This window comes from Phyllostomus hastatus, unplaced genomic scaffold (assembly GCF_019186645.2).
Source record: "Phyllostomus hastatus isolate PE091 unplaced genomic scaffold, TTU_PhHast_1.1 phas_scaffold_114, whole genome shotgun sequence".
In the NCBI taxonomy this organism is placed as follows: domain Eukaryota; kingdom Metazoa; phylum Chordata; class Mammalia; order Chiroptera; family Phyllostomidae; genus Phyllostomus; species Phyllostomus hastatus.
This window is the reverse complement of record NW_025334006.1, coordinates 252,588-270,333: the sequence shown is the minus strand read 5'-3', so window position 1 is coordinate 270,333 and position 17,746 is coordinate 252,588. Positions and strand designations below refer to the sequence as shown.

The following is a 17,746-nucleotide window of genomic DNA, read 5'->3' as shown; positions in this document are numbered from 1 at the left end:
CTAGGCTATCCTGGTCAGAAACTAGTTAAGGGAAAGTACAACTTGTGACTTATTAGGCATTGGAAACAAAATCGTGAGATAAAAAGCATATCATATTCAGCCATGAATGTGCAGGAGAATGGAAATACCCCTGAGATAACGCTGACGACTGTACCTGTGTTGAGTTTCAGTCGAAGATAAGGCAGTCAGTGGAGGAAAGGTGCAGTGTTCGTAAGATAGTGGTGTGAAGTGTCATTTGGGAGCATGTCATCCCATTCTCCTGTGACATCTGCGAGTAAACGGAAGATTCCCAGAGCCACGGGCTGGAAGTTTTACTGAGTCCTGGAGACTGCGGAGTCCCGAGACAGGCCCGCCCCAGCGAATGTGCCGTCAGTCGCACGGCTCCTTCCACCGCCTCCCCCTGTGCTTCCACACAGGTTGCGTCTGTGTAAAACGGGCACCAGGAGCCAAAAGGAAAGGGGTGTTCTGGGAGCTTTGCTCCTTACCTGTAAAGAAGTAGTTCCTCCAATGGGAGAATTTTGACTGTGGGGAGACATTTGCCAATACCCAGAGACGTTTTGGGTTGTCACGTGTGGCAGGGGCGTGGGGAGACACTGATAAACATCCAAACAGCACGGCGAGGAATTGTGTGGCCCCGGCTGTTCACGGCACTGAGGTTGAGAAGCTTGAGTGACTGCGGAAGGATGGCTTCTTAGGGACTCAGGGTTGTGGTGAGGTCAGAGAGCACTTCCCCCTGTCCCACGGGAGGCGAGATCAGGATTTAAACGTGAAAGACGACACAGTGAGTGGAAGATCAAGATTTGTAAACTGAGTCAGCTCACTTTCGTCTTTTCTGTGAGATGCGCCAAGCCTGTGAGTTCAGGTGGTGGGTGTGGGGCGTGGGGGCGTGGAGACAGCGAAGGGGAGGTGAAGACGAAGGGGGGACAGGGAGAGAGAAGTGCAGACACGCCCTTGTGGGGGGTGTATCCGGAGCCAACAAGAAGTGGGTGAAAGGACCGGTCAGCCTCCTCCAGCTGGGGCCTGGGCCACGGAAACAGGGGCGGAGGGAGCGGGGAGTGAGCCTCACGCTGTGACCTCCCGTGGTGGGCACTGTGGAAGCCACAAAAGGCAAGGGACTGTGATACAATGTCATGGCAGCAACACAAGATTCCACACGGGAGCCGGGTGACCGTGGGGAATGTAATAACGGGTACGTGTGGACGGATGGTGAACAGGCAGCCGGTTTGGGAGAGTGGACCGGACAGACGTCTGGTAGAGGCGCTGAATCTGGTGTTCTCTCCCTCACCATGTGTCGCCTCCCTCTGGCCCACAGGGCGTGGACATCGGAGCAAGGGGAGAGTGGAAGCCCTTGTCGGCCCCTCTTGACCACATTAATCTCCACGTCAGGGGCGGCTACATCCTGCCCTGGCAAGAGCCTGCGCTGAACACCCACCTGAGGTGAGTGACGGGACTGGCTCCTCCCTCCCACGCCAGGGAGCTCAGGTCCCCGCGCAGCCCACCAATCTGTCAGCAACGCTCAGGCCCAAACGCAGTGGTACTAAACGTCTTTGTTGGTTGGTTGGCTTGCTTGTTTGTTTTTTAACCTTTTTCAGACTACACTCTCTGAACAATTATAAACAGCTATCTTAAATCGGAGTGGATGAGATGCTGGGTCTAATAATCCAGGGGTGTCCAACCTTTTGGCATCTCTGGGCCACACTGGAAGACGACAAGTTGTCTTGGGCTGCACAATAAATACACTGTGACACATAATCACAAATACATCTCATAATGTTTTCAGTAAAGTTACGATTTTGGGTTGGGCCGAATTCACAGCCACCCTGGGGCCACGGGTGGGACACCCCTGGATCAGTGGTGATGGAAATCAAACGGGGGCACCAGGATTCAGCCTAGTTTGAGAAGACGGGCTCTCCACTGATTTGTTGCTGAAAAACTGTGTGAGCCAAAAAGCAGCCGATGCCTGAGGCCGAGGCTCCTCATATGCAGATTTAAAATTCTAGCTGTAATCAAAAATAGCTAATATCCAATGAGTACATGACTACTTGCTCTGTGTCGAGAACTGAAAGACTGTGGAAGTTTCTGTTTTCCCTAAGCAAAGCCAGAAAACAAGCCCTATGGTGTAAGTATGTTATCATCGCCACGTGACAGATGCGCAGGCTTCTCCGAGATCTGGGGAGCAGCCAGTGATGAGCTCGGAGTCACGCCGTTAGTAGGCAGTCGAGCAGGGACTAAAATCTATGTCTTTCTGATGTCACACTGAAATTCTTAGAACCCTACACATTTGAGTCCCAAAACTGAGTTAAAAACTGAAGGGATAAGGACATTTGTAACTGTACATGTACACGTTTTTCAGAAGGTGGGTCCCGACCAAGAGAAGGAAGATCACAGCATCAGGACTTTTCCCCGCAGCGGGGAAGGGGAGGAACCCACCGAGGGGGCAGTGGTTTCCGGTGGAGCTGGGAGAACCTTAAGGGAGACTCCCCTCACTCGTTAGCTGATTCACTCCCGGCAGGGAGTCATAGAGCTCATGGAGACAGGACTAGAAGTGGAGCGTGAGTCTCTTAAAACCTAGCGCTCAGTCTTTACAGCATGAGGGACTTCCCCTGTGTGCTCCGAAAACCCTTGGTTTGAGACCGTGGCTTGGATTTGCGCTAAGGCCTCTCCCCCACTTCACTGCAGCCGCCAGCAGTTCCTGGGCTTCAAGGTGGCCCTGGACGATAACGGGACCGCCGAAGGCTGGCTCTTCTGGGACGATGGGCAGAGCATTGGTGAGTAAGGGCTGCCTCGGATTCGCGTCGGTGCCGTTGACCGGGTTCCTGGATAGCCTACAGGCCTGTTTTTCCCTCTTTCATATTAAAGCAACTTTGCATTTTTTAAAGAAAGCCGTTACTTTGAGGCGAGTAGTACATAATGTACTTGGTCCTTATGCTGCACATACATGAAGCTTAGCTCTGAATCTCCCACCATCCTCCACTGTCCGGATCCACCGTGGAAGATGGCCAAATAGGAGCCATGGCGGAAATTTCTTTGTAACCAATGGAAATATACTTCCGTATGGTTTATGTTCAAGGGCACATTCCCTGGTTGCATGGTTTATTGCCCCAGTAAGAGAGATGACACTTCTATCAGCTGTGCTGTTTGCTTGGGGGCCTTCTCCATTAGGAGTTTGCAGGAACTGGTGAAGTCGTGGGAGGACGGCTCCGGCATCATTAGCCATTTCATGGCCCACGCCATCTGACCCAACTTTCTGCCATGATGGACTCTTCGGCATGTTGGTAGTCCAGTGTGGTAGCCGCTAGGCGTAGGTGGCTACTGAGCACTTGAAATGTGATGAGTGCATCTGATGAACTGAGTTTTAAAGTTTACTTAACTGTAATATAAATAGCTACATTTTGCTAGTGGCTACCTCAGGCAGCACAATTCTAGAGCGTAGCCCATACCCTCTGGTCAAATGAGTGGCCAGCCAATTAGAAAGATGAGAGCACATGGGGACAAGTGAGCACGCCACAGGGGAGGGGGTAGGGTGGGAGTACCTGTAAGAAGGCTCTGGTAAGTCCACCTGTGCTGAACACACTGAGCTCCCTGTTCTCCCCGCACCTGCGGCATAAATGGATGCTGAAAAGACTGCAGGTTGCATTTAAGTAATTGTGTGTGATATCTCTTAAGACAAACTGACCAAGGCACCAGTCTTGGTGTTTGTGACATGTTGGACCGGCATGTGTGTTCACATAAGTTTGGGATCTGGAAGTTCTCAGGCACCTGGGAAGAGGTTGGGAGTGGTAGACGACAAGGCGGAGAAGTGGATGAAAGGGTGGCGTTGGGAAACTCCATTTTGTGGGGTGCCTCTGCCAGACAGCTGTGTCTGCACCCACTCATTGCACACATGCTGTGTAAGTGGAGGTAAGGGGCAGAGCCTGACTCATCTCCGTAAAGAGATCTTAAATCACAAGATGGAAATCTGTAAAGAAAGAATAAAAATAGAAAACAGAAACAATCCCTATTTTCTCAACCAAGAGAGGGAGGCAATGAGAATTTCAGAGCATAACTCCAGATCACATTGACCTTATTGCTTGTTTGCAGATACCTATGAAAACGGAATCTATTACCTGGCCCACTTTTCTGCCAGACAGGTGAGTGTGACCGATACCACCAAAGGGGACTGAAGTTCTGCTGGCTTAGAAGGGCGCTGGGTATCACGAGGGCAGTAAGCACCACCTCGAAGTCCTTCACTGCCCACCTTGCTGGTCAGCATCCCTCCCGTCCTCTAGGTTTCGGGTAGAGTTAGTGCGTTCCCAGGAAGTCTCCTCTGATCAGACCCATTTATGTTCCATCAGGAACTGATTCTGGTTCACCAAGGCCGAGAAGGGCACCCTCTTTCAATGTTATCTAGCAATGTTGTCCTTAAGTTGCCTTGGAATGGTCTGCATTTTCTGACCCCACATGTGGAATGTAAGGTTCCTGAGACCGGAGGCTCTTTGTCTCCTTAGCGCTCGGGGCAATTCCAGAGACCTCACAGGTGCTTTGGAGCCAATAAAAATGTGGATGATTGTTGGCAATAGGACGTAAGTCCCAGAATCATGGTCCCCACTACAAGGACACAAGACAGTTGTCTTTCTTCATGATCTATGCCTGTGCCTAAAAAGAAGTGGGGGGAAATTTTGAAGCAATGTTGCTGTTTTTTTTTTTTCTGGTTTCTTTTATCTTCCATTTGACAGAATACGCTGGGGAGACTCGTGTATTTCAACAAGTACCTCAGTGACACAAACCCTCTGAAGCTGGGCTACTTCGAGATCTGGGGAGTGGGCAGTGCCGCCGTTGCCAACGTCAGCCTCTCGGTGACAGGCATGGAGATAACACCCAGCTTCACCTACAACTCTGCAACACAGGTGTGTGACCGGCGAAAGGTCTGCGTGGCGTTGTCCGGCCCCGAGGTGCACCGTGCAGTGCCTGTCTGCTTCCTGTCTGGTGACGCCCTCTCCTGCAAAGCCTGTCCCTGGTCCCTGCGTTTTTAGTGTGCCCACAGCGGGTAGCACGGCAGTGGAGGGGAAATCAGGCTTTCTCCTCATTTGGGTTTGCCGGTCTGGATCCTTACTTTCCGCGCATGTGTTCTTGTCTGCAAAGCTATGTAAAACCGCGTTTCACTCCCTCGCCTCTCTGCCACGGAGATTCACCTCCCTCATAGCTTGAACTACCGTATTTTATCGACAGTAAGATACCATGAGTCCAAAGTTAGCCCATTATTTCCTGTGCCACAGAGACAAAAAAAACAGTAGGACTCAACTATGATCTGCTACTTTCCCATCACTGAAAATTCTATTTTGAACTTATAGGGAGTTTTCGTTAATCTTCCTGAGACACAGGTTTTTATCACTCTAATATGTTAAGTGGTCACACCGGGGAAAGTGTTGGGCGGAGACACCCGGGAAATCGATGATGCCACCTCAGTCATTTAGAAGGAGACCCTGAACATGGAGAAATATTAGAAATACCTTAACCAATCTGTGTCCCACGGCTTTCTTTTATTATTTAAATATTTAAATTATTGTATTATTTAAGTCTCTTATTATTTTATGTATTACTGTTTAAAAGGCTAGGTGGCACTGGTGGGTTGAAGGCATTTCCTGTGCACTCTCTGAGGTGCTGGTGACGCAGAATTTCATTAAAATCTTCCAGTATTGTCTATGAGATTTTCCTCTCAATGCACTAACATGTTTACATGTTTTCATCCTAGCACTTTTGAAAAAATCCTCACCTGAGGATATATTTACTGATTTTAGAGAGAGAGGAAGGGAGAGACAGAAGCACTGATCAACCACCTCCTTATGTACCCCAACTGGGGACTGAACCCACAACCTAGTTATTTATGTGCACTGACTGGGAATCGAACCTGCGACCTTTCGGTGTATGGGACAATGCTCCAACCAACTGAGCCACCCAGCCAGGGCCATCCTAATACTTTCTTGATCTTACTATTGGCCAGGGTTCGTATTCCTTCCCAAAATAATCCTTAGGAGGTTTGCCGTTCATTCATTCTTAACACCAGTACTATGGCAAAGGCGGCCGTGTCCGCCCAGACAGTAACAACTGTCGTGAGTGCTGCTGCGCTCACAGTGATTCTGACTTCGTGAGGGTTAGATATGCGAAAACTCTGCGCCTGGGGGTTAATGCGCTTCTAACATCTCTCCTCGTGGCCAGTGGGACCCTTTCTTGTGTGCTTACCCCCTTGCTTTTCTGTGAACTCTTTTTCTTTCCTAATCCTCCCTGATTACAAGGCCTGAAAGAAAAGTTTTCCTTCTGTTTTGCATTTTTTATTTGTCTCCTCCTGTTTGTGGTTTTCCTGTCATCCGACTTCCCCAAGTTTACCAGACCTCGTAAAGGACTTGACCCATATTTGTGGCTGACCCACTTGTGGACTGCACACGCACGGAAACTTTACAGGAAGGATTTGCCTAGAAAAGGAGCAGAATGCTGGCGTCTCACTGATGCTCATCGGGGCTCGTGAGGGACCGGCAGCAGGAGGAAGCAAAGGAGGAAGTAAAGGGAGTGTGAGGGAAACCAATGCTCTGAATGAATGGAAATCGGGGTATTTTCTCCACTTCGTCAGTGGGGTTGTGTCTCTACAGTGGCTGTATATTGCATTATGGAATGGTCTCACTCTTTTTTAAGATTTTATTTATTTACCTTTAGAGAGAGGAGAAGGGAGGGAGAAAGTGAGAAACATCAGTGTGCAAGAGATGCATCAGTTGGTTGCCTCTCACATGCTCCCAACCAGGGACCTGGCCTGCAATCCAGGCATGTGCCCTGACTGGGAATCAAACCAGCAACCTTTCAGTTTGCAGGCCGGTGGTCACTCCGCCTGAGCCACACCAGCCAGGGCTGAATGGTCTTTGTACCACAAGGAATGAAGAAAGTCCCCCTCACTTGAAAATCCGAGAGCACTCTGGGAGCTAGGCTGCACCTGTGAAAGTATCACAGTGTTACGTAGACCATCGGCTCGTGTCTGATTTGTCTGCAGAAACTTCAATCATCTGACACCCAGTACTTTCCTTTGGTTCCCAACAGGTGTTAAATATCGACGTGACCAGCAGAAATATCAGCCTACATCAGTTCATTTCACTGACGTGGAAAAGCACTCCGTGAATTTTAAGAACAAGATCCCATGAATGACTTTGAAACTCCTTATACTTCATGTTTGTACAACTAGTGTGTGTCGCTGATTGGTTCGTGCCCAGTCTGGGCACAGTCTTTTACTCATTTCGCTGCATGTTTTGTCTGTGTCTTAGCCCCGTGGGACAGGCAGTAGGGAGGTGTGGAACATCTATGGGCGACCTTAATGTCTCCATGTCATCAGTGCAGTATCTACTGTTCTTCACGTAACATTTGCTGAAGATGAACTGCGTCCTTAGTGGTGTGTGTGTGTGTGTGTGTGTGTGTGTGTGTGTGTCCAGGGACTAGGTCCTGCTGTCCTACTAACTACACAAGGAGAAGCTTGCCAGGCCAGTTCCAGGCCCTGGAGCTGACACTCCCAGACAGTGTGCAGAAAGAATGCCTGCTGGCTGGTTCTAGGGAGAGGGGAGCATTGTTTTGAGAACAAGCTATAAAGGGGAAAAGCAAATCAAACAAACAAACACAAGGAAAATTAAGCAGGGAAGACGAGTGTGAACAGATGATGGTAAAAGTGATCATGACAAATAAGATGATGAGGAGATATTAGGAAGAGTAGCCCCAGCGGGAGGAGAAAGGAAGAGCCAACTCACTTGAAAGCAAGAAGGGTTAGGGGAAAGAAGCTCTTAGCACATGGAAGTGGGGCTGAGGGTGACTTTTAAGCAGGCGAATCTGAAGGAAGGAGTTTGAATGCAAAAAAGAGCTTACGTTCGCAGTGGTGTGCTTCGAAATGTGTGAACCTCACTTCTCCACGCTGTGCCCAATGTCCATAAGCCCAATTTACACCTATGCATGCAAGTGCTGTGCCAGAGCGAAATAAAACCAACGTATTTACCAGGGAGTTTGAATTTTGTGATGTTTTGGCTGTGGGTCGTGCCCCTGCAGATCAAGGCAGCGTCTTGTTCAGCAAACCCGTGTGACTTGGTCTTGTTCTCCTCGGCATCAGGGTTCCTGCAGGCTGACCCTCCAACGGAGCCGTTAGCCTCAGGAGGGCTCGCCCTTCTCCTTCCGCCTTGGGCTTTTTACAGGATTTAGGTTTGTGGAAGAGGGGACTTGGATGTTGTAGTTGTTTTAACCATCCTAGCGGTTGCGATACGTGGGAAAATATCAACTCTGGCAAAATAGAACCTGCGACATTACTGGTTAAAATGCTAGATGTTTAAACTCCGGGGTAAAGAAACTATGTATTCATGTTCAATAGGGGTCATTACTTTGAGTTAGTATGACTTGAAAATGAGTATGTTAGAAATGAATGTGTTTCTATCCCTATGCCTTTTTTTTTTAACACCAGGAAGCCACATTCTGCTTGTAGATTCCTGGGTCAGGGCCTGCAGAAGGCTGAAGAATACACTCTAGTTAAGTGGGCATCATGGTCTAATGATCAGAGTAAGGGACTTGTGGGTGAGAGATCCAGCTAAGTACACAACTACTGTGCGATGTGGACAGGTGACCCTGGGAGTCCCTTGTTCCGACACGTGGTAAACCATTAGCTCTCCTCTAATCTGGCCAGGAAGGCCACAGGAGGGAAGCATTGTTTCCTTCGTACCTGAGAGTAGTTTGGGTTACTGTTGAGGACCTGGTGGAGGTCGGCTCTGGCTGCAGAATGCTCAAGGAGAGAGCTTCCGACCGGAGAGTCCCGATTGCCAAGCTCCTGGGTGAGGCACGGGAGGGCTGGCAACGTCTGCAGGGTCACGGACCCCTGAGGGTCTCTGCACCTCCTGCTAGGATGTGTTCTTCCTGCATGAAGTAAAATGCACACTATTTTAAAGGAATCCTGTTCCTTTAAAATACGCATGCCCACATATTTCAAAAGTTCAGTATGGCAATATGGGAGATGTTTATTTTGTTTGTTTTTACTGTCATGAGTTTGGTTTCCATCAGCTCCTCCGCATCTCCTTGCCACGGCCCCGGCACAGGCCCGCCTAGTTCCCGTTCCTGCTCCTGGGTGTAAGCAGTACCACCTCCTCTGTCTCCACGACCAGAGGGCTGGGTAGCCTCCTCCTGCTGCTCCCAACTTTACGGCCTCGGTGAGCCCTGGCGGGCCTCCATCCTCTTCCCGCACCTGCTTGCGAAGTCTGTCCACCAATTCCCTTTTTGGAAAAAACTCACGGAGGATTATGTTTTTGGCTTATGCCTGAGTTGCACGGTAAAATTAGGAGCTTACTTCAGGGTAAGAGATCCTGATATCTTACTTCATACTGAAATAGAATTCAATGATTACTTGAAGGTTTTTCCCATATATATACACACACATATATGTATATATGCCATTATATATAATATATAATTATATGATAACATATAACATTATTATATATAATATGTAATCATATATATAATCTATAACATAATTATATGTTGTTTATTATATATAATATATAATAGCACATATATACATACACACATATGTACACACACACACATACACATTAGCATGTATACATACTATTGTAAATGATGCTGCAATGAACATAGGGATTCATGTGTCTTTTTCACTAGTGTTTTGTTTTTTTCAGATCAATACCCAGAAGTGCAATTGCTGGATCATATGGTGGATCTATTTTTAACTTTTTGAGGAACTAACTTACTGTTTTCCATAGCTGCTGCACTAATTTACATTCCTACCCAACAGTGCACAAGGGTTCACTTTTCTCTGCACCCTCACGAACACTTGTTATTCCTAGAATTTTTGATAATAGTCATTCTAGTAAGTGTGAGGTGATATCTCATTGTTGTTCTGATTTGCATTTTCCTGATGATTAACGATGTAGCACATTGTTTCACGTACGTGTTGGTCATCTGTATGTCTAGTTTGGAAAAATGTATAATTATTATATCTTCATCCCATTTTTTCAAGTTTATTTTTTGCTATTGAGTTGTATGTTTTGGATGTTAGCTCCTTATGAGATACACAATTTGCAAGTATTTTTCTCATTTTAGTAGGTTGCCTTTTCATTTTACTGATGGTTTCCTTTGCTCTGCAGAAGCTTTTTAGTTTGATGTGGTCCTGTTTATTTATTTTTGTTTTTGTTGCTTTTGCACTTGGTGTCAGATTAAAGAAATCATTGGCAAGATCTATGTCAAGGAATCTACCATCTATGCTTTTTTCTAGGAGTTTGATGGTTTCAGGTATTATGGTTCTTTCAAGTCTTTAATCCATTTTGAGTTAACTTTTGTCTATTGGATAAGACAGTGGTCCAGTTTTACTCTTTTATATGTGGCTATTCAATTTTCCTAACAATATTTATTGAAGAGACTGTTCTTTCTCCTTTGTATATTCTTGTCTCCATTACCATAAATTAATTGACCATATATATGTGGGTTTAATTATACGCTCTCAGCTTTGTTCCATCAGCCTATGTGTCTGCTTTTATGCCAATGCCACACTGTTTTTATGAACTGTAGCTTTGTAATATAGTTCGGAATTAAGAGGTGTGATGCTTCTGCTTCTGTTTTTTTTTTTCTCGAGATTGCTTTGGCTATTTAGGATCTTTTATGGTTTCATATAAATTTTGGGACATTTTGGTGAAAAATGTCTGGAATTTTGGGTAGTATGGACATTTTGACAATATTTATTCATCCAATCCATGAGTATGAAATATGTTTCCATTTATTTGTGTCGTCTTCAATTTTTGATGTTAATGTTCTGTAGTTCTCAATATACAGGTTTTTGCTCCCTTGGTTAAATTTATTCCTAAGTATTTTTTAATGTAATTGTAAATGAGATTGTTTTCTTAATCTGTCTTTCTGAGAATTTATTATTAGTGTATAGAAATGCAACAAACTTTCATTTATTAGTCCTCACAGTTTTTCTGATGGACACGAAGACCGTTAGTGTAGAATTGGAAAGGTTTTTTCCAGCAGCTCCGGGAAAGACGATCCCTGGGGCGGTTGGCTCTGTGGTTCCCTGAGCTTCTCTCTCAGAAAAGAGCTGCCCGTCTCTGATGACAGGCTTGCATCGCGTCCCCTCCGGTGTCAAGTGCACGGTCAGGGCATTTTATGCTGGTTTTGTCTGAGTGAGGAGAACTCGGAAGCAATCTGTAGGGTTAGGAGATTTGATTTCAGTCCTTTGTCTCTCTGGGATTATGTTTCCTCCTCTGCAAAATGCTGGTGTCAGACTAAAGCTGTGATTTCTGAACCACGGTGCTGTGCAGAGCCTCAGGGTGTTATGCTGCCCCCTGCTGCCCCCTGCTGCCCCCTGGGAGGGGGAGGGAGAGGACCTCGGCGTTCCGAGCCCCGCTGCCCCCCGCCCCCCGGCTTCAGTCATTCACTTCTCTATATACTGGACTTACATTTGAGTAAAGAATTATATATATATACACACACACGCACATGTATACACACACACACCCATATACTTTATACATATATACACACACACACGTATTCCCATATACTTAACATATAGAATACATATGTAAAAAGTTTGAAAATTAATACACCACGTTAGCAGTCCTCAAACATTTTGGCCCTAGGACCATTTTACACTAAAAAATTATTGAGGAATCCAAGGGCTTTTGTTTCTGGTGTTACATATGTTGATATTTCTCTTGTTAAATATTAAAAGAAGATGAAGGGAGCGGCCAAAGACGACATATGCATAACCCACAGATGCAGACAACAGGGTGGGGATGGTCAGAGGGAAGGGGGCTGGGGGCCAAGGGAGGGAAAACGGGGACATCTGTAATAGTGCCAGCAATAAAAATAAAGTTAAACACATTAAAATAATAGAATATCTATGTTTTCCAAAACCAAAATAATTAGTCAGCATCATTGTATTACTTGACGTTTTTGCGGATCTCTTTGAAATCTGGCCTAATGGAAAAAGCTGAATTCTCGTATCTGCTTCCCCATTCAGTCCTCTGTGCTAGCACATGTTACGTAGCCTCTAGAAAACTGCACTGTACACTCCTGAGAGAAAGAGAGTAAGAAAGGCAAATACCTTCCTGGTGTCTTGATGAAAATAGTTTTACTTCACAAACCCCCTGAATGGGTCTCAGGGACTTCCCAGAGTGCACTTGGAGAGCCACTGCGCAGGGAGCCACGCCCACCTGTCCCTACCCCAGAGCGCCCCCTGCAGCGTGGGCCTGCCCTTACAACCCCTGGCCAGCTCTTAGGGGACAGGTGGGGGTCTTTTTGACATGCTTTCTCTTCTCTAGGTCATGGAATTTCATTTTATCTCTTCGTAGGCGTGTCAAAACAAAACAATCCCAAAGTTTTTAACTTAAAGAGGAAGATTTTATCCTTTATTAAAAGCATCATTATAACATTAATTATCATAGGTCCCTACAGAAACAAGATTGCATTGGCCTTGGCAGATATTATTCAAGTGTCACCAACATTCTCTTTTGCCCACTGCAGCAACGTCACCAAGAGTCCAGCCGCGAGCCTTTCAGCTGCCAGCCTTGCAGGATGGCACGCGGAGAGTGAAAGGGCAGGCATCGTGTAGGTTTCTGACCCGATGAGTGCAACCGCCTGCTTGCTTTGGTCACCGTAGGAGTTACACTGCCGAGAGCTAACATCACCATGCCTTCCTGACCAATAATCAGTGGAAAGTTATTGGCTCACATGCTTGTTGTCTCTTACCTCCAACATACCTCTGCTCCCTTTTCATTGGTCCACACAAGCATGTGACCAGACACCTTCCAGGTGCCCATTAGCAAGAAGGCATGGCAAAGTCGGTTATTGTGTGCACTCTAAAAATCAGGTTACTGCTGGGCTTGCTGGTGAGCACCGTCCTGGGAACACTGTCACAAATAACCGCACGGGGTGTGGGGAGCTAAGGGGGAAGTATCACCGAAAGAATAGAAAGATCTTATGTAATAATAAATCTCCTTCCTTAATCTTTTGCCAAGTGCATTTTTCCTCTAACAAAGGCTCTTTTGTACTGGCAGGAAGATAAGGTGGAAAGTTCTTAAAGGTAGAAACCAAGTTTGTGTGTGTGTCTGTGTGTGTACCCGCCACACACTGAGCATTTCGAGCAAACGTGGGCTACCATGGGTACTGTATCACTTACGGATCTTAGACCCCATCAGAAGGTGGCGTGCCTACATATATAGACTGTGTGGTACCCTATATATACTATATGCCCTCATCAATTGTTGATGGGAATGTAAACTGTTGCCACTACTTTGGAAAACAGTTCTCCAGTTCTTTGAAAAGTTTATTAAAAATAGCGTTACCATATAACCCAGAAATCCCACTTCTAGGACTATCTCGCCCAAAACCTGATAATATATATCTACACGAATAAACCCTGTACATCCACGTTCATAGCAGTGTGACTCATAATCGCCACAAAGTGGAAACAACCCAAATGGACACAGTAATGAGTGGATAAACATAATGTGTTGGATGTAATGAATATCATCCAGCCGTGAAAAGGAATAAAGCACTGATCCCTGCCAATGCCTGAGACTGCAACAACATTGAACTTGGAAAGCATTATGCCAAGTGAAAGAAGCCAGACACAAATGGCCACACATTATGGGATTCCATTTACATAAATGTTCAGAATAGGCAAGTTGATAAAGACAGAAAGAGATTAGTGGTCACAGGGATGGGGGAGAGGAGAATGGGGAGGGACCGCCACTGAAGGTATGTCTTCTTCTGGAGATGATAAACATGCTGTGGAGGTTGATGGCGGTGACGGCCGCAGGACGTGGCGAATATACTAACAGCCCCTGAACTATGCACTTGAAAAGGTTGAGTTCAATGTCATGATATGTGAATATATTTCCATTTTTTCAAAAACTACTCTTTTTCTTACCTAGCTTAAGGAGAACTGAAGAATTTAACAGTTGTTAGAGACTCATTGAAACTCCAGGAGGGCTAGAGTGTCAGGTCTGTGGGCTAGGGGGCTGGGGACAGCAACCCAATTACCCTGAGGCGGGGGGGGGGGTCCCCTGCACTGCCCTTAGCGCATGTCCGGCAGCTCGCACACCCCGCCCCCAGTCCTGAGGGTAGGGTGCCAGTAGGTGCCCTGTCTGCCCTGCTGTTTCTGAAACAGTCTCTTTACCGTCCTAAGTTCCACACGGCACCTCCTCCATTTCTCCACTGTCTTCTGGGTCACAGGCACATCTCATCAGACAAGCACAGGCCATTGGCCTTGACCTTGACTAAAAGGCAGCCCAGGAAAGAGAATTTCCAGCCTCTTCCCTGGGAAGGTAGGATTCTCCAAGTGGGAAGTTCCTCAAATATTAGAGCCTTTTTTTTGTTTTTACGGTGCTGATCAAAGGGCACGAGAAGTTTCCAATAGAGGTGTCTTCCCACTTTAAGGTTATATCATTTCTATTTTAATGGTGCTGCACTTTTTTAGAATGATTGGTGGGGAGGCTTATTTCAACGGATGAAGGGCTGAGTTATACCAAGAGAACCTTGGGAGACAAACATGGAGAAAGGAACAGTGTGTTGAGCCAAGAGCTATGTCTTCTTTCACTTATCCAACACATTGCTATATATTTTAAAACATCTATGGATGCTGGGCAAAGTGCCAAGCCTGGGAGACACAACCGTGAAGAAGACGCATACGTAAGACCTTAGCTCTCGAGCTCCTTAGGCTACGTGGTGAGGCAAGCAGGAATAATGCTGCGTGCCAAGCAAAGAAATGGGATATGAACAGAAACGCAGAGGAGGCATAACTGTTAGATTAAAACTCCAGCTTCCTCTTTCGTTAACAAATGAAGCCTCCTCCGTATCAGCGGGAAAGCGAGGGCCTTTTATGGTCCCTAGGGAAATGCGTTCCTCACCTCCAATTGCCGTCGGCTCTACAGGGCAATAAATCAATCCTGGCAGCAGCTGGCTCTGTCAGCCCGGCCACCTTTGCTCAGTGCTCCCGAAGAACCACCGAGGGACAGTCACAGCAAATAAGAAGACACGGTTATGAGGTGAGTGCGTTTCCCCACCCAGGTGGTGCTTGGCACAAGCCGTGTCCCTGTGCTCTTGTAAAACGTCCCCGGCTCCTTCTCTGCAAAGCGAGCTGGACAACCCGTACCTTCCCTCTGGTCCTGATGTTTCCTGCCCTTTATATACACAGTGAGGAGAGGGAAGAGCTAGTGCGTGGGGTCACAGGCTGCCTGGAGACAGGTGTGTGTGTGTTTGGGGGACAGAGGGGGAAGGTCCAATGTGTGATGTCTCTCTCACTGGGAGAAACCGAGGAAGGAGGAATCAGATGGGATCCTTCTGGCAGCGGGCTGACAGCAGCAGGGGTTGAGTTAGGTAAACACGTCTCTCCCGGCAGAGAGGGAAATGGCTATGTAGTGATTAAGGTTTTTCATAATAACCTGGATCTCTATTATTCTAAAGTTTTGTTCGATGCAGAAAAGTGGCTTTGAGCGGGGAGGGTTTCTAAGTAGGGAAGAATTTCTACCGTGAGGAATCTCCACTCCTGCCTGCTTTCTGGGTGACGATAGTTCCCACGACAGGAACAATGCCTGGGAGTGTCCCCGGAGTGTCCCCGGCCTCAGCCTCAGGTGCTGACCCGGCTGCCCCAGGAGGGGGAAGCAGCTGTGGCAGAGGTGCCTGCTTCTGGCCTGCAGCGGCTGGAAAGGAGGGCCTCCCATGGAGAGGAGCAAAGGAGTCTCACCGACCGCCAGTGGGTTTGCTGTGTCGTTGAGTCACGCACCGTAGGCGTAAGAGACTAAACTAGGCGTTGTGAGCAGGTGGGGGCGGCTCTCAGACTGCCTTCACCTTCTGAAATTCCACCTTTGGTGGTTCAGCCTCCAGATCTTCCAGCTCTGCAGTCGAGGTGACCTTGTGGAGAGAGTATTCAAGGACTGGTGTGAGGAGCAGGGCCGCTGTGCCTCGGTGCTACTACTCACTGTGGTTAGACAGACTTCCCGGCATTAATTTATACAATGGGAATCTTGATGGCCTGCGTTAACCTAAAAATAAGGAGCCGAAGTGAGAAGCAGCAACTCGGGAACACAGATTCAGGCAGAAGCCCATACTGTGTCCCAGTTTCCGGGTGAGGATGAGGGGGTTTATGGGACAGGAAGGGAGATTATCACATAAACAGAGGAAAGGACTTCCTACTGTTGTTAACAGCTGAGTTGCTCCTTAGCATACATGGCTGGTTACGAATCCTAAGAAAGTCAATAATATTATCGGTCCTTGAGGTCAGGATGTCTGCTTTCTTGTTAGCTTGCAAACAATGTTTTGTGAAACAATGTTGCTATGACCCAGCCCAAAGGTTATTTTGCCTATTCCCGACATTTCAAAGGTTCAAGGGCAAGATGGGAAGGTGAGTTCTCTGGAAGGGCTTTTCTGGCTTCATTTTCAAATGGCTGAACTCATGTCAACTTTCACACATGCCTGATCAACTTTGATACGGGGATATTTTGAGAAAATAATAAGATGATATATATCTTATCGGGATTAGAATAAACCTTAGAACATTTTAAACGAGAGGGGAGACACCTAGCAGATAGATTTAGGCTAATGAGAAGGAATAGTTATGCACTCCAACTTCAATCCCCAACCCCAAACCTCACCTCACCTCCCCGTTAGAAAATTATTTGTAGATTCTTGCTTCTCACCTCATTTTACAATTAAGGTGCTTCTTTTCTTGGCTCATTACACATTAACCTAAAGGCTGCCTCAATTAGCAAGTGAAACTGATATGTATATGAAAATACTTGGAGAAATGGTCATGGCCTTGGGCTGGGTTTGAGGCAAGCAGGGCGGCACAGAAATGGAAATATAAAGGAGAAGTGAAGTTTAAAAAATCAGAGAGAGAGAGAGAGATCCATGAGATAGAGAAACATTGATGGGTTGCCTACCGTACACGCCGTGACTGGGAATCAAACCCACAACCTAGGTATGTGTCCTGACCAGAAACAGAAACTGCAGCCTTTTGGTGCCTGGGAGGACGCTCCAACCCACAGAGCCACCGGGCCAGGGCAGGAGTTCTCAGTCTAATCAGGATGGGTATCTATTCTTTTCCATTGAGGGGACTTTGTGGTTTGCTTTAATCCTGTTTCCTGTGTCCCTCCAGATGGCGAGGAAGCTCAGTGTGCTGGAAGTCATCCTGATCATCTTCTTCCTGATTGTGTTGGCCGTGGATGTCTTCTTGCTCTTTCTGGTGCTGGAGAAACCGTCAGGTAAGGGTGATGCCGTGGCTGCTGGGTTGGGAGAACCGGTCAAGGAAGTCCCTTCTGGACGCCAAAGAAATCTTTCAAATTCCTTCACTCTCCGGCACGCTGCCATATTGCATTGTTTTCAGTTCACATCCATGACTAATTTAAGCCAATCCCCCGAAGATGTGTTCTTTTTCTGCAACTAAACCTCGAGTGCTAGTGATATGCAGGGTGTCACGCGTCCCATTCGAAGCAATTTTAACAAGAGGCACAAGGAGGTTCATGAAATGCCTGTTTTTCAACCTAGCGTCAAGAAGTAATAGAGACTTCAATAACGGTTGAGGTAGCAGTGCCCAATCCCATTACACTGTGGGAAAGCAGATTAGGTTACAGGAAAGTTTAGGAAAGTTTGGACTGATACACACTTGACCTACATTTATCAGCTCCAACTACCCGCCAGCCCATATTCCGATCAGAATAGCTATGATTTCTTCATAGAGACCTTT

At 46.8% G+C, this 17,746-nt stretch overlaps 2 protein-coding genes across 2 annotated transcripts in view; both read left to right on the top strand.

Annotated features, from left to right (window-relative positions):
* MGAM (maltase-glucoamylase) overlaps positions 1-8,005 on the top strand; it is a 75,972-nt gene extending 67,967 nt beyond the window's left edge. The window contains exons 44-48 of the mRNA XM_045855567.1: positions 1,313-1,437; positions 2,680-2,768; positions 4,081-4,130; positions 4,716-4,886; positions 7,063-8,005. Coding sequence (XP_045711523.1) covers positions 1,313-1,437; positions 2,680-2,768; positions 4,081-4,130; positions 4,716-4,886; positions 7,063-7,140 — 513 coding nt within the window. The 3' untranslated portion in view covers positions 7,141-8,005. The remainder of the gene's footprint in view (positions 1-1,312; positions 1,438-2,679; positions 2,769-4,080; positions 4,131-4,715; positions 4,887-7,062) is intronic.
* Positions 8,006-14,961: 6,956 nt separating this feature from the next.
* MGAM2 (maltase-glucoamylase 2 (putative)) overlaps positions 14,962-17,746 on the top strand; it is a 62,493-nt gene continuing 59,708 nt past the window's right edge. The window contains exons 1-2 of the mRNA XM_045855568.1: positions 14,962-15,050; positions 17,159-17,264. Coding sequence (XP_045711524.1) covers positions 17,159-17,264 — 106 coding nt within the window. The 5' untranslated portion in view covers positions 14,962-15,050. The remainder of the gene's footprint in view (positions 15,051-17,158; positions 17,265-17,746) is intronic.